This window comes from Lepidochelys kempii, chromosome 1 (assembly GCF_965140285.1).
Source record: "Lepidochelys kempii isolate rLepKem1 chromosome 1, rLepKem1.hap1, whole genome shotgun sequence".
Classification (NCBI taxonomy): Eukaryota; Metazoa; Chordata; order Testudines; family Cheloniidae; genus Lepidochelys; species Lepidochelys kempii.
The window spans coordinates 152,167,205-152,189,818 of NC_136380.1; the positions used below are offsets into that span (position 1 = coordinate 152,167,205).

Sequence of the window (22,614 nt, forward strand, 5' to 3'; positions counted from 1 at the left end):
AGGGCAGATTGGAAGAGGCCCTGGAGGTTTTTCGCCTTCCTCTGTAGCATGGGGCACGGGTCACTTGCTGGAGGATTCTCTGCACCTTGAAGTCTTTAAAACACGATTTGAGGACTTCAATAGCTCAGACATAGGTGAGAGGTTTTTTGCAGGAGTGGGTGGGTGAGATTCTGTGGCCTGTGTTGTGCAGGAGGTCCGACTAGATGATCATAATGGTCCCTTCTGACCTTAGTATCTATGAGATTGAAAGAGTGAAATTTAGACTGATCAATTTATGCCCAGGTGTAGTGCAAGCACGCACATACAGGCTTTCCACACACATCTGTCAAAGTACCTCACTGCTGACTGGCAGCAGCCTTCTTTTCCATGTTGGGAGTACACACTGAATTTTTTTGACATTATGACATAGTGAAATGGTCGCAAGAGACTGGACTAAGATCACTGAACAAATTACTTATTCAGAGCTAGTCAATTAGCCTTTGGCAATGGTACTTTTTAAACAGCCAAAACGAAGTTTCCTTTTCCAGACCTCTCAAAAGCAATGGATCTACTTGTACAGGGAACTGGATTTTCACAGTGCAATGTCCATTACCAGCATGAATGCATCTAAAGCAGCTGGCACCAAGGAATTAATCAGCATATAGTGATATTATGTCAGCTTAAGCAGCTGCCAGCTTTATTTTTTAAAGGCACCCAAAGTGCTTATTTAGGCACATAGCTGTAGATTATTGAAAGACAAAGCATTGCTCTGGCTACTTTATTGTGCCTGACAGCTAAGATGAATTAGTCATGCTCAGGGTGAACCATGGCATGGGGATGAGAACAGAATAGAAGTATCCTGCATTGAGCAACGTAATTAGCACTTGGTCTCCAAGTGCTGATCTGCAGATGGCATTTGCTTCAGAAAGGTCATCTGGGTTGTTTTTTCCCCCACTAGTACTGTTGGCTGCTAGTCGCTGTCACCAAGAAGAAAGGCTCTATCTCGGGTCATTAGGATTGATAACGAATAACAAATACAATGGCAATTGGTACATTCACCAAAACCAGAATGGTCAAAAAACTTCACAGAGTTCTGAATCACAAATTCATAAGCAAATTCCTCCACTCGGACAAAGACAGCAACTACCATGCATGCTGCATTCTCCCCCACACTCCTGGCTTTGGAGCAGCTTAGAGCAGATAAGTGTCACTATGTAATACTGAATGAAAGGGATCGACTGATTATTTGGAAAGCATTGCACCTGCGTCTTCACAGACAGTGATCCTTCCTTCAGACATTTGGGTCTTATTAAAATTTCTTTGTAACTTTCAAAACTGGACTTAAACCTGTTTTAAACAGGAGGCTGAAAGTTGGCAAGAGTGCATTTGTTTAGTTTGTGAATTAATGCATGTTGCCATGGGTGCCTCTTCTCATAAGCTGTAATACTGAGGAGGACCTAAATCAAGGACCAGAAGGACTTTCTTATACCTAGAGTTAAACATGGTGCTATTTATCTGCTCACAGCTAATTTGTGTTGAGATTGTTTGTTTGGATGAATGTAGTACTTGTGAAAGGTATCACAGTGACTTGGGCCATGGTGTGAACATGGGGGTAGCATGGTCTGGTGGTTAGAATACAGGGTTAGGAATCCGGAGGCTTCAGTTCTGTGCTTCACTCTGCTGCTGATTTGCTGTGTGTCCTTGGGCAAATCATAGAACATCTCGCATCTCAGTTTCTTCCTCACTTGTACAATACTTATCCAAATGTATAAAGTGCTTTGGGAACTCAAAGCTTCATGAATTAGTCACGGAAAAGCTCATTGCTCAGGCTGTAGCGCGTCAAGGTTCTCCACACCATATCACTCCACTAATTCTTCATGCCCCAATCCTTCGTCTCCTTGCTTAGACTGTCATCAGCGGAGTTAAAATAACCTTCAATTACTGTTTATTTTGACAGGATCATCTCCTAACTCGCTTACCCTAGGAAATGGATGGATTTCCTACCGGTATAGCAGCTTCTTTTGAAAAAGATTGTGTTAAAGAAGGTGGTGGTAGTGACTATAACTCTTATGAAAAGATGCAGTATCTGATTACGTGGCCTTTGAAACACATTTGTTTCTGCAACATGACAATCCTAGTGAATATAAACTGGGATTTTTAGCAAGGACGGAGAAGCATTATGTGATTTCTAGGCATCCTTGCCAATGCCAGATATATTAAGATGCTGCTGCAGATTCTGCTATCCCAGCAAGCTGTCAGCCACAGAACTCTTCCTTGTCAGTATTTAGGACAACGTTTTTAAGAGGTGTGGGATACGTTTCAGTATTAAGTGTTTTTAAAGAGGGAAATTATGGATTTAGACCATATTTTTCACATCTCGGTCCCAAACCTTAGGTACCAAAATAAGTGACCTTAATTGTAGAGTGGCCTGAGCACAGGTTTAGGTAACTAATTGTAGAGACCAAAGATGGAAAATTCTGGATTTAGTGACTAGATTCTGCTAGGTGTCAGTATTATTAGCATACCATGGTACGATTCACGTAAGGCAGCAGTCACCCTCATGTTACTAAGAGGTGGGGAAGGACAGGTTTTGTCAGCCATAAGTCATTAAAAAACCAAAAACTTAAGAGTGCTAGAAGTAGAGTGTCACTCAAACTACTGGTTCTTAAAAAGAATATTGCCCCAAACTTCCAAGGAGAGTGGAATCCTTTATCACACAGCACTGCAGTTGAGGGACTTAAGACAGCTTCAGGGGAAAAATCTTTGACTCCATCATCTCCTCACTTCCTCACTGATCTTCATAGTGGGTGCTGAGCCAGGCACATGTCCACTGCAGGCAATGTTACTCCTTTACATTTTCCTCCCTGGCTGCCCCACAGTATCATTCCCACTGGTTTGATTGTGGCATTTGAATTGACGACAGGTAGGCTGTTACAAGCATGGGACTTCGGGTATAGAACAAGCTTGGGCTACAACCTGATGCTGTACATGATTGCTACCAATGGGAAAATACCCATTCAGAATAGGAAGTAGCTTCCAGGAGCTGTGAAGGCAAATGGGCTAAAGAGATTTTTTTTTTTTGACTCACTAAAGGGGGACCAGGTAGTGTTCTGAACGCTTGCCAGCTTATCAAACAGGTGGCAGGCAACTTTCTGAACCAGGAAAAAGTTTTAGTGAGAGCATTTACTCACTTTTAAGAGCTAATGAAGCAAAAAATCATTTTTGCAATTTTTTTTAAAATAAAGAGCCAATTCTGAACTTGAGAAAAGATTTCTAAGAGTGCTGAAAGGACAGGCTCTCATTGGTATTCATAACTGTGTTCACTTGCTGTTCTGCTTTTGGCCAGTACTGTATTCTGTAGGAGATAATGTTTTAAAAAATCCTCATACCATGTACAAAACATAAGAATTTGTTTTTAAGGAAAAACTGCAGAAAAATCAAGTGAGAAACAAGCAAATACAAAATGCATTTTACTGGAGAAATCCTTCCCCATAATGGAACATGCATATTGCCATTGTAATTGCTATTCAGCCTTACAAACTGATATTGAGTGTCTAGATTCATGGGTAATTCATTGTTGGATGTTGTATTCCAAATGAATTGAGAGATGTTTCAGGACACACTGGTAGTTAAAAATGTACAAGGAAAATCCCACTAGTTACTCCAAGATCCTAAAATAGCTCCATTTCTTACAGAGTCATGTTCAGAGATTAATTCCTTTAAATAGAAGAACCTCATGAGCATGGTTAAATAGCTGTAATAAAGAAGTGAATCTGGTCCTTTTGTAGGATAATGAAGCATAAACTAATTGAAGGTTGCAGACAGCATTGGTTGCTAAGTACTAAATTAAAATAATTGGCGCAGCAATTGAGATCTACCTGATCTGTTTATCTTATTTTATCTAATAAAATAGAATATGCTGTAGCATCACCAATTAGTTTAATATTCAGCAAATATTTTCCCCTAAACCCTAAAAGAAATGACTGTATAACTTATTGGTTTTACTTTAATTGTTTGCATTTAAAACACTCCCTTGTATGAAAATGCAAAGGTTAAGGCTAAAAATTTCAAACATGGATGCCTGAAACTTGTGTCCTAAATCTATAATTCAACACCTAAAATAAGTGGCCTGATTTTCATGGGGGCCGAACGTATGTAGCACCCAATAGCTTTGTGGCTGCTCAGCATTTCTGAAAAATCAGGCCACCTATTTTTAGATGTCTAATTATAGATTAAGGAGCCTTAACTTTAGGCATCAGGTCTGAGAACTCTGTTCTCATTTATTTGAGTTTGCTGATGCATTTTTCCAGTATCTTAATTCACAGCTCAAATCCCAGTAGTCAGCTAAAAAAAGCACTTTAGCAACTGATATTATGGAGTATCAAAATGCTGCTGTCACGGTTTCACATGACACTGAGTTCAGATGCTGCGTGACAGTTCTGAACTCCCGTCTCCATTTCTTGTCATGGCGAGAGGCCGCACTTTGTTGCTTTAAGTGCCTGGGAGATGCCCATCCTGGCAGCACAAAGCCTTACTGTAGTGCCAGCTGCTGTCACTCTAGGTGCCAGACACCAAACACTCTTTGCTGCGTTTAAATAACAATGAAGCCCCTTCACTTGGGGAACCATACGTAGGTGTGGGGGAAATACAGAAGGATGGATTTCCATAGCTACAAGTCAGCATCTCCAAATTCAGTCTGGAAGGTTCTATAATTTTGGGGGAGCCGGAGAAATAAAGAACATAAAATGTAGTCAGGTGAATAAATGTTCAGTTGATGCCACGTATATCTTTTCCACAAGGAGACGAAGAAGGTTCTTTGGCTAGGGTGCTGGCCTGGAACACGTGGGTTCAATTCTCAGCTCCACCACACACTTCCTCTGTGACCTTCAGCAAGTCTCTGTGCCTCAGTTCCCCTTCGGTAAAACTTCCCTACCTCACAGGGGTGTTATGAGGGATAAATACATTAGACATTGTGAGGCACTCAGATACTGCAGTGTGGGTGGGGGGAGAAAGGGAAGGATATAAGTACCTCAGACAGATATTGCACAGACAACAGAGTTTGGAAAAACACTTTAAATCTTTTGGTTTCCTCAGCATTCCCCATCTAGAAAATAGGGATAAAAATACCTTTGTAAATTGTTTTGAAATCCTAGGTTGAAAGGCACTATGCTATTGCAAAGTATTATTTTATTAAAGCATTTACATTGTGTTTGTGGGGTGTTTTTTTTTTTTTTTTTTTTTACAAATGTCTCAAGGTGTTTCCTAATTTACAGACAGATAAAAGTAGCATCAGACATAAAGCACTGTAAGCTGTGATTTTAAAAAACTAACTCTGCCTACCACTAGCCACTAATGGATGGGTGGTTGATTCCATAGCTGTAGAGCATCATTGCCAAAATCCCATGCCCAAAAGTAACTCCCCCAAGTAACCTTTATGATCACACTGGATAGGGTGCCAGTGACAGCCTTTGATCTGTGTCTGATCAACTGACCACACAGTAAAAACAACGAGGAGTCCTTGTGGCACCTTGGAGACAAACAGATTTATTTGGGCATAAGCTTTCATGGGCTAGAACCCACTTCATCAGATGCATGGAGTGGAAAATACAGGAGCAGGTATAAATACATGAAAAGATGGGAGTTGCCTCACCAAGTGTGAGGTCAGTCTAACGAGGCAATTCAATTGATGGCAGGATACCAAGGGAGGAAAAATCATTTTTGAAGTGGTAATGAGAGTGGCCCATTTCACACAGTTGACAAGAAGGTGTGAGTAATAATAGGGGGAAATTAGTATTGGGGGGGGGGAATTAAGTTTAGGTTTTGTAATGACCCATCCACTCCCAGTCTTTATTCAGGCCTAATCTGATGGTATCCAATTTACAAATTAATTCCAGTTCTGCAGTTTCACGCTGGAGTCTGTTTTTAAAGTTTTTTTGTTGTTGAAGAATTGCAACTTTTAGGTCTGTTATTTAGTGACCAGGGAGTCTGAAGTGTTCTCCTACTGGTTTTTGAATGTTATGATTCCTGATGTCATATTTGTGTCCATTTATTCTTTTGTGTGGAGACTGTCCAGTTTGGCCAATGAACTTGGCAGAGGGGCATTGCCGGCACATGATGGCATATATCACATTGGTAGATGTGCAGGTGAACGAGCCCCTGATGGTGTGGCTGATGTGATTAGGTCCTACGATGGTGTCCCTTGAATAGATATGTGGACAGAGTTGGCACCAGGATTTGTTGCAGGGTTTGGTTCCTGGGTTAGTGGTTCTGTTGTGTGGTGTGTAGTTGCTGGTGAGTATTTGCTTCAGGTTGGGGGGCTGTCTGTAAGCGAGGACTGTCCTGTCCCCCAAGGTCTGTGAGAGTGAGGGATTGTCCTTCAGGATAGGTTGTAGATCTTTGAGCTGGAGAGGTTTTAGTTGGGGGCTGAAGGTGACAGCTAGTGGCGTTCTGTTACTTTCTTTGTTGGGCCTGTCTTGTAGTAGGTGACTTGCAGGTACCCTTCTGGCTCTGTCAATCTGTTTCTTCACTTCCGCAGGTGGGTATTGTGGTTTTAAGAACACTTGATAGAGATTCTGTAGGTGTTTGTCTCTGTCTGAGGGATCGGAGCAAATGCAGTTGTATCTTAGAGCTTGGCTGTAGACAATAGATCATGTGATGTGATCTGGATGAAAGCTGGAGGCATGTAGCTAAGTATAGCAGTCAGTAGGTTTCCGGTATAGGGTGATGTTTATGTAACCGTCGCTTATTTGCACTGTAGTGTCTAGGAAGTGGACCTCTTGTGTGGACTGGTCCAGGCTGAGGCTGATGGTGGGGTGAAAATTGTTGAAATCTTGGTGGAATTCCTCAAGGGCCTCCTTCCCATGAGTCCAGATGATGAAGATGTCATCAATGTAGCACAAATAGAGTAGGGGCATAAGGGGACGAGAGCTGAGGAAGCATTGTTCTAAGTCAGCCATAAAAATGTTGGCATACTGTGGGGCCATGCAGGTGAGGGATAGCTCAGTGGTTTGAGCATTGGCCTGCTAAACCCAGGGTTGTGAGTTCAATCCTTGAGGGGGCCATTTAGGGATCTGGGGCAAATATTGGGGATTGGTCCTGCTTTGAGTAGGGGGTTGGACTAGATGACCTCCTGAGGTCCCTCCAACCCTGTGATATTCTATGATTGTACCCATCGCAGTCCCGCTGACTTGGAGGTATAAATTGTCTCCAAATCTGAAATAGTTGTGAGTGAGGACAAAGTTCAGCCACCAAGTTTGCCGTGATGGTATCAGGCATGCTATTCCTGATGGCTTGTAGTCCATCTTTGTGTGGAATGTTGGTGTAGAGGGCTTCTACATCCATAGTGGCTAAAATGTTTTTTTTTCTGGAAGATCACCAAAGGATTTGTAGTTTCTTCAGGAAGTCAGTGGTGTCTCAAAGATAGCTGGGAGTGCTGGTAGCATAGGGCCTGAGGAGAGAGTCTACATAGCCAAATAATCCTGCTGTCAGGGTGCCAATGCCTGAGATGATGGGGGGCATCCAGGATTCCCAGGTTTATGGATTTTGGGTAGCGTATAGAATACCCCTGGTTGGGGCTCTAGGGGTGTGTCAGTGTAGATTTGTTCCTGTGCTGCATTAGGGAGCTTCTTGAGCAGATGGTGTAGATTCTTTTGGTAATCCTCAGTGGGGTCAGAGGGTGATGGCCTGCAGAATGTGGTGTCAGAGTTGTCTAGCAGATTCTTGTTCCTATTCACACAGTGTAGTTAATTAGATCTTTTCCATTCATGGAAAAATGAACTAGGTATTAGCTGCCACCAAATTCACCCTTGTTTTTAGTGTGCAGGTTTGGTAGGGAGAAGGGCTCCCTCTCTAAGAGTGAGGTAGTATGTTTTGATCACAATTGCTAGACTCTGTTTCCTTTCCCAGAGAATGGGACAGACATTGCTTTCTCCTACTTTTCTGCTCCCCTTATCCCGCAATCCTGGGGCCGTCCAGGAGCTGGTTTAGCCCTTGGCAGAAGCTAGAATAACCTCAGAGGCTCTGACTTGTGCTGGCTATGAACAACTCCATAGGGGCCATTTTGTCAGCCCTGGATTGCCGGAGCACGGTGCACTTTGGTGATGCTCCCACCCACTGTGACCACACCTCCTAAATCAGTGAAAGGACGTGGGTGGTGTAGAATGGCTGCATACTACCTACGGATTCCCCTAGAACAGTGGTGCCCAAACTTTTCTTGTTGCCCCCCCTCCCCCCCTTACCAGTCATGGCATCTGTCCACACCCCCTAGTTGGCTCAGCAGAGGAGCTTAGGCTGAAGGTGGAGCCGGGGGCAGAACTGAGGAGGGGGGAGGAGCTGTGGCTAGAGGCGGAGCTGGGCTGGGGGTGAAGAGGGAGTGAGGGCGGAGCTGGGCTGGGCTGGGGGCAGAGCTAGGGTTGCCAGGTGTCTGGTTTTCGACTGGAATACCCAGTCGAAGAGGGACCCTGGAGGCTCTGCTCAGCACAGCTGACCAGGCCACTAAAAGCCCGGTTCACTGCGGCCATCGCCGGCTCCATGAGGCTCCCAGAAGCAGCCAGCATGTACTCCAGCTCCTAGGTGCAGGGACGGCCAGGGGGCTCCGCGTGTTGCCCCCACCCCGAGCGCTGGCTCCGCAGATCTCATTGGCTGGGAACTGTGGCCAGTGGAAGCTGTGGGGGTGTCACCTGCAGATGGGGGCAGCGCATAGAATTCCCTGGCTGCCCCTGTGCCTAGAAGCCAGAGGGACATGCCAGCTGCTTCCGGGAGCCACCTGAGGTAAGCAAGACCACAAACACCTTCCCGCACCCTAACCCCCTGCACTAGCCCTGATCCCCCTCCCACATTCCAAACCCCTCAGCTCTACCTCCCAGCCCAGAGCCCCCTCCCACACCCCAACCCCCTGCCCCAGCCAGGTGAAAATGGCAGGGGCAGGGGAAGGGTGTTTGGTTTTATACAGCCAGAAAGTTGGCAGCTCTAGACAGAGTGAAGGCAGAGTGGAGCTGCGGCTGGGGCCAGAGCTGCGGCTGGGGTTAGAGTGGAGCTGCGGCTGGGGGGGTAGCTGGGCTGAGGGCAGAGCGGGGCTGGGTGGTGCTCCCCACGCCTCGGGAGGGCTGGCCTGGGCCCCACTGAACGCCCCCTCCCCAAACATTCCTCTATGCCCTATAAGGGGTATGCCCCACAGTTTGGGGACCACTGCACTAGAGAAGGGAAGTCCCCGGCTGGCTTGTTAAAGTAGCTTTCCAGTTGCTTTGTACTACCTGAATGTGTTGCATTTAACATTTACTAAAACAGAAAGTTCTCATAATCTTTTCTTTTCCCAGGCATCTTCATGGTCCTTTCTCTGCTGTCGATTGTATATGGTGCATTACGCTGCAATATCCTGGCTATTAAGATTAAGTATGATGATTATGACATCAGCGTGAAAGCTGCAGCCTACCTCTGCATATTCCTCTGGAGAAGCTTTGAGATTGCCACCCGGGTTGTAGTCTTGGTCCTTTTCAGTTCTGTGCTTCAAATCTGGGTCCTGCCTGTGGTGCTCCTGAATTTCTTTGGCTTTTTCTTTTACCCCTGGATTCTCTTTTGGCAAAGCAAGTCCCCTTTCCCTGAAAATATAGAGAAGGCTTTGACCAGGGTGGGCACAACCATTGTACTGTGCCTTCTCACCTTCTTGTATGCTGGCATTAACATGTTCTGCTGGTCAGCAGTGCAGCTGAAGCTAAATGATCCTGACTTAATTAACAAATCCCAAAATTGGTACGGACTGGCTGTATATTATATGCTACGGTTCACTGAGAATGCCTTCCTCCTCTTGCTGTGGTATGTCTATAAAACAGATGTCTACCTGTACGTGTGTGCCCCTTTATTAGTCTTGCAGCTGCTGATTGGCTATTGCATGGCCATCCTGTTCATGCTGGTGTTCTACCAGTTCTGCCACCCTTGCAAAAAGCTCTTCTCATCCAGTATTTCAGAAGGTTTGCTGACATGTTTCAAGTACCTCTGCTTTGCTTGCAAACTGCCTAAGGCCACCGTGCCTGTGGATAAGGTGGACTTGAAATCACCGGATGGTACTGGTGATGATTCACAGGCCAGTTACAAGACAAATGAGTCTCAGAATGGGAATCCGCATCAGAGTGTTTCTTCCAATGCGTAAAGTGGCTAGTGGCAAGCAGGCAGAACCGGAAAGCTACTGCAGTTACCCAAAGAATTGTGTACCTTGGACTCTGAGCCTTGTTAATTTTTCTGCCAGTCCAGCTGTACTGCATGGGTACTCTGACATGCACACGCATACGGCACACTTGACATGTGTACACATACAGCAACCACTGTCTGTGGATTTATATTACATGGTGATTCCACACAGAGGTTTATCATCTGCTTAGTCTGAAATCCCTACAGGAGATGTCTTTAAATCGTAGCAAAATGGACCTGACCCTGGTCTGGTTCCTTCAGGAGGTCTGAGGAGAATGAGAAGACCTAGGAAATGCAATTTGTAGAGAGTATCATGAGAGCAGGCCCCTTCAGCATGGAAGCTGAGCATAGTCCTGGACTACCTAGTAATTGTAGATGATTAGCTGTAGTCTAGCTGGTTTTCTGCTTTTAAGATAATCAGCTCTTATGTCACATGCATCCGACGAAGTGGGTATTCACCCACGAAAGCTCATGCTCCAATACATCTGTTAGTCTATAAGGTGCCACAGGACTCCTTGCCAGCTTTTACATCCTGACTGGTGCAATACCATACCACAGTCCTTTGTGACATCAGGATTGGACTGCTTCAAGGCATCTGCTTCAAGGCATTCTATACTAGGCTGCCTAAGACGCAGGCCAGTTCCCTACTGCTAGCATTGGAGTGTGATTATTTCTGAGAATGGCCAGAGGGCATTAGGCTGATGCACTCTCTCACTGTCTGCATTTGCCACTTCTTAGTTTGCAGATGGAGTTTAAAGTATACATTGTAATGTTTAAAGCCTTGAATGGACGGGGTGTCATGTACATTACCAAACGCCTGACACAGTGTGTCTGGAACCATCTCTAACTAGAGGCAGAGTGGGGCTTCCATATCAATGGGTTGTATAGCAGCAAAAGAAATTCAGCTCATCTTTTTCATTTAATGTTTTTTGGTTATCACAGCATCAGTATTCTGGACTACCTTGCCCTGTTGACGTCAGAAGTGCCACAGATTTGAGTCCATTTAAAAGAGGAGCTTAAAGACTTTTTGGCACAACATCATCTTGATTAATCAAAATGATTTGTGTGCTTCATAAGGTGCTGAGAACGCTTTGGCAGCTGGGCACCCCAGAAAGACAATTTATTAGAAGCGTTTTAAAAAGAGGTTTGTTTTGTTTTAAAATGCAATCTATTGACTGCAAGTCTGAAGAATGTATTCACTTATTCAGCCTTTCACGTTTGATTCAGCGCCTTGTGTTTGTCCTGAGCCTAACACACTGGGGGTGCTACTGGAAATAAATGATAGGAATTCATTAGCTGGAATCCCCTTTACCATTCATTGGCTAAGTCTCTATTCTGCTTTAAAGTAGAATGTGACATCCTTGAAAGAAACCATGATATCAATGCACCTGTATCAGAATTGGCATGAGATGGGAGTAGGAACAGAGACATGGAAAGTTGCACTCGCTCCTAGAATGCTGCAAGAGTCTGAGCTCTTTTTATTACTGGAGTCTAAATGAATGTTTTCATGCTGCGCTTGTACAGTGTAGCTATTATTTTTTTACTTTTGGTCTGTGTGTGTGCATGTGGCATATATATATATATAATACCTCATTACTTTATGAGGTGGGATAGTGTAAAGGCTTTCTTGGCATGAGTTTGGCATGGGCATGTGACTCACATGTGGGGTTGACACCTACTCTGTCAATTAGTCCACTTCCCCAGGTAGGTTAGGAATAAGTTCTTGGGGAGACTGCAATATTTCTGTGTAAAGAAAAAACATTCTAGATCATTTGCAGAAGTTTCTTAAACAATGAGTTAGAGGAACAGATGGTGGAAGCTGTAATTGTCTTCAGTGGAGCTACAGTGATTTACACCAGCTAAGAATATAGTGCAGAATTTTTTTTTCTCGGTTCAAGCCTGTACAGTTGGACACACAGGGGTGTATTTTCCAACTTACAGTAGAACCTCAGAGTTGCAAACACCAGAAGTGATCAGTTAAACACACTCCTCCTTTGGAACTGGAAGTAAGCAATCAGGCGGCAGCAGAGACAAAAAAAAAAAAGTAAATTACTAAAAAATTAAGGGAAAGCAGCATTTTTCTCATAGTAAAGTTTCAAAACTGTCTTAAGTCAATGTTCAGTTGTAAACTTTTGAAAGAACTGTAACGTTTTGTTCAGAGTTACGAACATTTCAGAATTACAAACCACCTCCATTCCTAAGGTGTTTGTAACTCTGAGGTTCTACTGTACTTTGCTGAAGTTGAGTGTCTAACTTCATATTTAGACACCCAATTGATGACTATGAAAATCATCAGTAGGTTCCTGAATACCTAAGTGCTAATTTAGCACCTAGGTCTGACATTTCGCCCCTTGTCAATTAAGGCAGTTTAGCTTACCCTGAAGAAAGGATATTACTCCTGGGGAAATTCTGTGCCAAAAAAGTTAAAATTCTGTGCACAATATTTTAAAATTCTGAAAAATCTGTATATTTTATTTGTCAAAATAACACTATACAATCACACCAATTTCAATTATTTAGGTATTTTGAAATGAAATACCATCAGCAACTATACAATGTAGGCCAGCCTAATGTCTGTAACAATACAGACACACAAAAATTGCTGCAGGAGTAGAGTTAAGGAAGCCCCTACAACAACCCAGTTCCTCTGCCCCTTCCTGCTAGAGCCCAGCAGGGGGGCCAGACAGCCACACCCCCTCCCTCTCCAGAGCCCAGTTGCAGCCCCCACCCCAGCCCAGACACTCACACGCACCCCCTCCCCACCAGAGCCAAGCTGCGGGCCTGCCCCCAGCCCAGACACCCGCATCCCCTACCCACCCCCAGAGCCCAGCTGCACCTCCAGCCCGGAAACTTGCACCCCTCCGCCACAGAGAGTAGGGATCCAGAGGGAGAAACAGCCTGATGCTGGCTCCAGGGCTTGTATAGAGTTTCATGCACGGTGCCTCCTTCCTTCAGGGCATCCGGGGAACTGCAGCTGTCTGGCACCCTCTAGCTTCCTCCCCCTGGCTCTGCTGGGTCCAGTGCTCCCTAGTAGCAGCTAGCAACTCTACAGCCCATTTCTGGGGTGGGGGAAAGGAAATTGCGTAAAAATGTGAATTTCTGTGCAAATTCTGCATTGTGCAGTGGTGCAGAATTCCCTCACAAATAGGATATTAAGAATAATACCAATGCAGTTCTCTGAGATTTCTAAAGCATTTTCCCCTGTAATTCATATGGTTTATGTGGGATAAATAATGGTGGTGTGATTTTGCCATTTGGGAATAATGTGATCTTCCCAAATTCAGGCCAATAAGATACTTATACCACACTAAAATAAATAGCAGAAGCTGACATCTGAGAGTCTAGTATACACATAGCCATAGTCAGTAGTGTTTTCTTTTACGTACAAATAATGAAGTTCTATGTATATACATATTTTCAGAGAATGTTCTGTGTTGTTTACTATTTTTATACTGGTCTATTGAAATGCATGTAGAGACTACTGAATATATTAAATAATTATAATGATGACTATATATGGGTTTTGTTGCAGTTCTGATGCCTTTGCCTTAGCTATGCAGAGGTAGCCAATTATATCTGAGACAATAGGTCAAATACTTCTTCCATGTAAGTGTTATTATTTAGGGCTGCCATGCTCCAAATATTCAGTCACTACATCTAAGAGAGGAGGTTAAATAAACCCATCAGATAACACGGCTGCCATATAAATTTTTGATCAAGCTGTCTTACTGCTGGTGGGAAGAGTATATGAAGGAAGGACGGAGGCAAAAGCCCTGTGCAGTGTTGGACTCTGTATTTTAAAGGATAGCTGTTGAGTCACATTTTCCCCGTCATCCTAATTGTACTATGGGTCAGGCTCTGATGCATGACTGTCCTGGGGTACTAATGGTTACATTGATCCTATGCATGTAGTGACTAGGAGTCCACACAAAAAACCTTTTTCAACATTGATAGTCACTGATCAGAAACACTGGTGTCAGATCTGTACTCTAGTGGGTTAGTGTGGAGCATGAATTAAAGCTTTTACCTAGCTATTCATATTGAGAAAGGGACAGTGGTAGCAATGAGTGTGTGTGTGTGTGATTTTTCAGATGAATAAAGGCTTGCAGGACCTGGTTCTTGTCTATTCTCACATATTTGTAAAACAAAGAAATGTTGATTAAAATGATGAAACATATTTGTGTCAGTCCCAGTTCTTAGAACTTCACTTTTTAGAAACCCAAGTTTAAGGTTATACCACATTGGCATGTTTCATGTCACACCAGGTCCATGTGGACAGAATGTAACATGGGTTTGTGTTATTTAGATAGTATATTTGGGAAGGAAAAAGGAATCAGTGTTCTTAGTGGACAGCATGTACCACTAAAGATATTAATGAATCAGAAAAGTTGCTTTGTAAGTGAGCTACCAGTATAAAGAGACTTGAGTCAAATAAGGAAAGGAAACCCTAACTTTATATTGCAAATGACTGTAGGGTTGCTAGTTCTTATGATTTTTATCACAAATCTCATGATGTTTTCCTTCAAGCCCCAGATCATGGAGTTACATGATTGGGTAAGAATCTCAGCTTTTCATTTTTTTTAAAGTAAGACCCTAGCCCTCATCGTTGCAGAGAAAAGATTGAAAATGAGATTCTCTAAAATCTCAAGAACCAGAAGGCAAATGAAAATAACGTTCTCTCACTCACATTTTAAATCTCATAGTTTTTAGCCAATCTCATGATTTTGGGGACCTGACTCATAAAAAGTCAGTGCAGGGAGCTGAACTTGATAGCTTCTCAAGCACTACATATCTATGACTTCTGGATGCTTGGGGTTGGCAAGACTGATATATATTTTAAAACAAAATAGCTGAAAACCAGTTTTTTATGAACATACCAGCTCCTAGCTTTTCTCTGCAAGAGTTGCTAACATCCAAACACATAAAACAGAAATTTTATTTCACTCCCTGTGCTATTCTAAGTTAGGGTGACCACATTTTCAAAAGGCAAAAGCTCCTCCTCTTCCCACAAGGCCCTGCCCCCTGGCCAGGCCAGAAGCTGGAGCTGGGCTGTGGTAAGAGCGGCCCAGGGGTCTCGGGCCACTATGGGAAGCGGGACCCACCAGTTTGTTCAGCCAGACAACCTACTATATTGCTGGGGGTGGAGGTGGGGGAGAGAGATCCAATCTTATAAAAATTAGCAAAATTTTACCAGAGAAAAAATTGTCAATTCTATTCTTTGCTAAAATTTTACCCAGGCCATAGTGGGAACCCATTATTGCTGACAGAAATGGCAATCATTTCCCCTTAACTGAGTAGCAAGGTCTTGTGAAATTTTCAATTTATAAATGAATGCAGTGCATACCTGCAGAGCTCTAACTACAGGCCAGGATTAAGTACATTTAGAAGTGGGAGCCAATTGCAGGATGCCAATTGTTGCCTGGTGAGATTTTAAAAAGGACACATGGTTGCATGAACAAGCTAAGCAATACAGCAACAGTTACGATTGCAGTTTTGTGCCTTTCTGGTTAAAGTGAACTCAGAAAAAACGGGGACAGGCATAGCATGTATTTGAGATATAAATAGAAAATAATGTCTAAACATATTAATGTATGGGTGTGCGCTAGGTGTCTGCACAGATTCCCGATTCTCAAGATAGCCTGTATTTAGTATCCCAAGATTTTCAAAAGTAACAAGTAAATCCACTCTTTGGATGTCCAACTTGAAACCCTTCAGACAGGCCTGAATTTCATAAAGTGCTGAGCAGCTACCCTCTGAAAAAACAGGCTCCTCTAAGGTGTCCTGAGTTGGGCATCCAAAAATTGAGGCAATTAAAATCACTAGTGACTTTTGAAAATCTTGGCCAAGAGCAACATGCCTTTACTTTCTCCAAAGAGGACATTCAGGACAAAAATAGGACATTTGACCTGAGACCAGGTACAGAGCTGATTAGCTCACTGAAGAATAGAATCCGCCTTAGGGGCATTCAGACCTCTGTGGGGAAACAGTGCACAGTGCATCCTCACACTACATCTACCTTAAACCTCTGCTATTAGGTCCTCACTTTCATGAGAATTAATATCCACATACACATTTTAGCAGAAAATAGCCATACATAATATATGTTTCATCGATTAGCTTTTGAAAATTTTCTTCAAATATTCTTTTCATCTGGCTAACCTCTCCTGGCAGTCTACAACTTTAATCATCCATAAATGATGTGTCCAACAAAATGATGCATGGTATATTTTGATAAGCAGAAAACAGAGTCAGAGTTAGTCAGGTTACAGATTAATTCACTTTGACTTCTGCAGCCTTCTGAGCTTCTAAGCATTAAATGAGGACTATAGCATCTCACTGAAAGACACTTGAACTATATTTATGTCGTGGTTATGTATGCATTGCTGTGCTTGTAAACAGACTGTCCGTTTTGTATCCTGAGTTGTGCCAAATACAGTAACTGTAAAAAATACAAAGCTATATGCTTGCATCTGCTGCTCTGCAGTCAGTGACCCTAATAAATTTTATGTTCTTTAGGCTGTATTTCTTCCTGTTTTTTCCCCTTGTTGTCTATTGCGTTATGAAGGCAATATTGGAATATAGGTGTTGTTATAGAAAGGAACAACAAAACATTCACATCATTTTTTCTAGGGTTGCTTTTTTTAATCAAAGGGTCACTGTTGTGAAAATGGGAGTGTACAGATGCTTCCATGTCCTTGAAAATGGTTGATACTATATGCAGACTGCTAGCAAGATTCTGCTCAAATGCATTCAGAACCTGCTGAAAAAAGGCATTACAAAGGGACTGGAAAAGAGATTTTCCTGGAAAAGAAAAGTAGACACCAGAACTACATTTAGAGAATACAATTATTAGAACTACAAATGGACACAGCCTTGGCTTTCATCTGTAGTAATGCTATTTCCTCTAATTTTGATCTAACAAACCAATGCTAGAACCAAAGAGCTATTTAGAACAATCTGACTTTACATTACGTTAACCCCATTGGAGACCTAGACCTACAGTGTGCTTTAGTGTTCAAACAAAGCATTTTTGTTTGGCTAAAGCCCTGGCTGGGATGATTTAGTTGGTGTTCATCCTTCTTTGAGCAGGGGATTGGACTAGATGACCTCCTGAGGTCTCTTCCAACCCTAATCTTCTATGATTCTATGTTTATAATGGTGCTCTGTTAAAACCAAACCAGCCCTAAACTGTGTAGCTACATAATGCTATTCCAGGGGTTAAAAAAAGTATATACATTACATCTTTATGCTAAGCTATATGGCTGAGTCATTTCAACTCTAACGCTTGGGTATTTCAAGACACCTTTTGATCACATTTGACGGTGTTTTGAAAGCAGATACACAGTATTGCCAACTAAAGCGCCAGTCCTGCAAATCCTTACTACCAAATACAGGCAAGATTTTCCAAAGCGACTAGTGATTTGGAGTGCCTGAGCACCCATCCTGAGACTCCTCAGAGGGACCTGATTTTCAGAGGGGCTGATTTCAGATAGGCTCCTTTAAGGAGTCTCCAGATAAGCACTCCAGAACTAAAAAACTTAGAAGTGCTAGTCACTTTAAAATGTTTTAGCTGTAATACTCACTACTGTGAGTAGTCCTAGTGACTTCAGTAAACACCATAGTCTGGGATAATGTTTGCAGGACCAGCCTCGAAGATCATTTTATATCTCACTATGAATGATGATCCAGTGGGCAGGGTGCTAGCCTGGGAGACCTGCACTCGATTCCCTACTCTGCCACAGACTTCCAGTATGAGTCACCTCATCTCTCTGTAACTCCGTTCCCCATCTGTAAAATGGGCATAACAGCACTTCCCTACCTCACGGGGTGTAGTGAAGCTAAATACACTAAAGGTGGTGAGGTGCTCAGATACTGTGGTAATGGGGGGAGGCCTTACCAAGTACCAAGACAGGTAAGTCCCTCTACAGAGAGACAATAAGCACTGTCAGATAATACTAATCACACATATACTATAATGTGTGTACACATTATTTTGCTCTCTGCCTCACTACCCCAGGCTGTATTAATAACAAAAGCAAAGGATTGATTTAAAGGATTGATTTAAAGTTAATGTCAAGTGAAGAATCACTCTTCTAGCTGAAATGTTTTTTCCTATTATTCTAATTTGTCACTGAAAATTATTAGAGGGTGTAGTGAGGTGGTATGGCCTCCCTCTGAGCCTGACGGGGAGGTACCACTCTCCACCCCTTGGTGGGTGGAGCCAGGCAAGCCACACATCCCCATGCCAGAAGCAAAGGGGCAGGGCAGGAAGTTTAAAAGGTGGGCCCTACAGCTCAGTTTTGCAAGAGCCAGGGAAGGGAGCAGATGTCCCTTGCCCATGGCTGAGCCCTGCGTCAGAGACTGTGCTCTACAGCACCACAGACCTCGAGAAGGTGCTGGGACTGCCGACTGACCAGTACCTAGAGGAGCTACTGGGACTGCTGCTGGCCATGTACCCCAGGAGACAGAGGTACGCTCAGAAGGAGTAGTAGGAAGTAGCCCAGGGACAACCGACATTAGTCCAGTTGTGTTGCCAGAGTCTAGGTCAGCATGTTTGGGCAGGATCCCCGCTTACCCAGTAGCAGAATTCTCCAGCACTGGCAGGGCCCTGGGGCTGGGACCTGGTGGAGTTGGGTGGGCCTGGGTCCCTCTACCCCCTACTGCCAGCCCCACCCCTGGGATGGCAGCCTACCCACTTTAGGCCAGATGGCCTGCGTTTGCTTGTTGCTCTGCACTGGCCAGAGCCTGTAAACTGCTAATTCCTCTGTTGAGCATTGCATTTATAGGCACAACATAGTGAGGAGCATGGCTTCCCTCCAAGCCTGACGGGAAGGGATGGCCACGGGCCACTACAGAGGGGAAAAAGTGATTTTTTTTTTCAGTTTATTTTATATAGTCAATTTCACTATTTTCTCCTAAATAGCTAATCAGTTTCCCCCCTACAGCAATAGAGAAGAAAGAAACACCTTAGAAAATGGAAACTGATTGTAAAACCACAATAAGGAGGAGAGTGACATAGTGGCAGATGTAGTATGCATAGCTATTGTTAATACCTCTTCTCTTAGTTTTTGTTTTAATAGTAGACTAGATTTCAAGATTAGTTTTCTTTAATTATGTTTTGTTGCAGTACACACAGGAACTTAATTCTACCACTCCCTCTACCCAGGGTAGTGTTCAGGCATACCCTAATGGTATAAAGAGGCAATGAGCAGAAAGAAAACTAACCACAAAGCAAAGATAGGTCATAGGGATTGTTGCCTCCATTGTCTGTGGAAAGAAGACTAACTTTGTCAGTATCTTGGGCCCCTCTGGACAATGTGATCAGGGATCAGTGTCACTGTCTTGCTGGAATCTTTTACCAAACTAACAAAGTGATTCCCCAAAAGGTCAGCATTTGAGTCCTCTATTAGGAAATGTGTTCTACGTGTACAAATGAGAGATGCTAGAGTGGGAATGGCCAGGGCATTGCAAATGACAAGCCCTGCTTCATAGTTACATGCTTGTGTAAAACCAGAAATGGAACAAAGCCATCTGGAATCAGAGGAAGGCAAAAACATTCTGAAAGGGGATAGAGAAGCAAATTATTGAGGATGTTGGACTGGGGGGGGGAAAGTATAATAAGTGAAAAATTACTGCTGTACTGTAGTGAACTAAGGACCAGAGTAATAATATTGACTGTGTCTTAATGACTTATTGTGCATATAAGGCAAATCCTGTGAAGGTTGGAAGCCGTTCCGTAGGGTTAACTAACCAAATGACCCACCTGCCAGGTACGTTTAACTGTTCAGCTTGACTTGCCTTTGGTACAAAGTGAAATGGAAAATCCCAGAGACCTGAGCAAGAATCCATTAGCAAACACCTATAAATCACTCTTCCTATAATCATCCCAAAATGAAGCCATGGTCTGTGTTTTGAGCTGTTGTCTTAACTAAGCAAAGCAGAAATAACCTTTCTTTTCTCAGTACTCTGAAACAACAAAGAAAGGAGAAACTTCAAGTCCAAAAGGTTCATTGCAAGGAAAGGGAAAAAATCTGGCTAAGGGGACATCTAAATCAAAACATAACTTTGCTGTGGACTTAGACACATCACTTATTCATCAGAACTTCTCCTGTGCTAATTCTCTGGCTAAATTCTTTGTGCAGACCTTCCATGTGTGATATATGCTGTTACACATACATGGGGGACTTCTGCAGATTTCTGGAGTGTGATTTAGTAGGACTGGTTTGAAATTTTGCTCCCAAGTATCTCAAGCAGCCTGGAAATAAGTTTGCAAAATTAATCTGCTTTTATTTAAAAACAAATAAAGAGTAATCTTTCTTTTTTTTCTTCCTTCGATGTAACCTCTTTAGAATACCTATGTGACCTTCACATCCTGCTCCTTTTAATATCATTTTTAGACAAGAGTTCAGCTGAAAAAGGTAGATCCGTTTTTCAAGGCTTTAGATATAAACTTTGGTAAACAATGGTGCAAGCTTCAGTAAGTGTTCAGTATTAAAAGCCCAATAGAAATTCTATCTGGATTAAATTAACCTCTGTGCAGACAGCGAGTGCAAGGCCTATTGAGCACAGAAGACATACTCAAGCAAATAGGGAGAGCAATCTCAGAGCTTTTCCTGGAAACTTTATTATGCCCTGTCAAGGCTGAACCCCAACTCTGTCACTCCAAGTGCAGAAGTGGGGCCCGCAAGGATTTTAAAAGTTAATACTTGTTACTCCAGGCTTGTATTAAATTCCCAAGGTTAAAGCTTTTCTCTGACCTTAGCTTGGTAAATGCTGCCACCACCCAAATGCAAAAAAACCCCTTTGAACCCAGGAAGGAGCACTTGGGAATTATTGCCTATGGGGTACCCTCAAACCCTTTCACACACACACCCCCTCCGCGGGAAGATCTGAGAAAGAAAACAAAGGAAATTAGCTGTGGCTACCAGCGAATCAAACAACATGCACAAACCAATTAGGACACCAAAAATCCAATCCTGTTCTTAAAAATGGTAAATTTTATTAAAAACAAAAAGAAAGAAAATACAACTGGAACTTAGGCTTTTGCTAGATTTTTAAAAGAGCAATTCCAAAAATCAAGCACCCAAAATAGCTTTCTTGGGGGTTCAGCTTAAAGGTTACAAGCAAACAAAAGCATCTGGGGTTAGCACAGAGGAGTTCACAAGACAATAAGAAATAATCCTAATCGCGTCTAGCTAAACATTGGAGTTCAGATAAGTAGTTCTAGGCATAATCTGATGATTTAGGATCATACCTAGCTTAAGTTGCTTATAGTATTGCTGCTCTGTCTCTGCAGCCCAGAGAACAAGGGACAAAGGGAAAGTTTCTTTCCCAATTTTAAAAAGTTCTACCTTCCCATTGGCTCTTTTGGTCAGATGCCCACTCCTTTTCTTTTACCTGTGGGACTTTTTAACCCTTTTCAGGTAAAGCAAGTAAAGAACCACTACCAAGAGGGATTTTACAGCTAACTGGCTGGGTGGGTGCCCATCAAAGGGAGCTATTCCCCCACTTGCCCACTGTAGCCAGCTGAAATTCACCCCGTGTCTCATTTAAGCCATTGAGGGCTTTGCATGCTAATTCAGACAAGTCTCTTGACTTGTCGGGGGGGGGGGGAATCCCAGAGGAAGAGAAGTTGTAGCTAGTGTCTTTCTAATGAAACTGACCAAAGGGAAAAATGTAAAACTAGCAAATTTGGTGGCAAGAGATGTAAAATACGACATCAGGAGAGGGCTTAAATGGGACTTAAATGGCACATAGGCCTTGGGCTGTTCCTTGGTACGTGGGTAAATTTCACCAGCCATGTATTGGCATTCTAGCTAGATTATGATTTTCAGTTGAAAGCTACGTAGCCTACTCCCTGGCAGCAGGGTTCATTATATTACAGTATCTTGCTTGGACATGTCCATTAAATGGGACATTATCCCACAGTGGTTCCCCTATTGATATTATTCAAACTAAATTACTGTCTTCCAAATAGGAATGAGTCAGAAGTCATATCTACAAGACGTGGAACTGGCAGTGCCTTTCCACAGGTACATGATGGGTAAGTTATGTCTTCTGGTCACTGCCCCACAGAGGTATTGTCAAAGGGATAATAAGTGAGATGCCATCGAGCAGTTACTTCATAAGGATAGGTGAAATTATACTGATATAGTTAAAGCAGTACAACCCCTCCAGCATGGACGCATTTAGGCCAATATAGCTACTCCCATACCAGAAGGGGAATAAGGCCATGTGTACGCTAGAAGGCTTTGCCAGGACAGTTAGATTGGTATGGCTTTACTGGCAAAGCACTCCTTGTGTGGATACAGCTATACTGGCAAAACTGCCATCTCCATTGTGCGACACAAACTATATGGTTAAGAGTGCAGTTTTGCTGGCATAGCTTTTTGCTTTCGCTAGTCCAGCTATGTTGGTAAAAAAAAAAATCGCAGTGCTTCACGCTGCCAACCA

General features: G+C 43.1%; 1 protein-coding gene across 1 annotated transcript in view; it reads left to right on the forward strand.

The window, feature by feature from the left end:
• Positions 1-16,676, forward strand: part of XK (X-linked Kx blood group antigen, Kell and VPS13A binding protein) — a 28,703-nt gene extending 12,027 nt beyond the window's left edge. Inside the window, exon 3 of the mRNA XM_073358189.2 lies at positions 9,294-16,676. Coding sequence (XP_073214290.1) covers positions 9,294-10,123 — 830 coding nt within the window. The 3' untranslated portion in view covers positions 10,124-16,676. The remainder of the gene's footprint in view (positions 1-9,293) is intronic.
• The last annotated feature ends 5,938 nt before the right edge of the window (positions 16,677-22,614 follow it).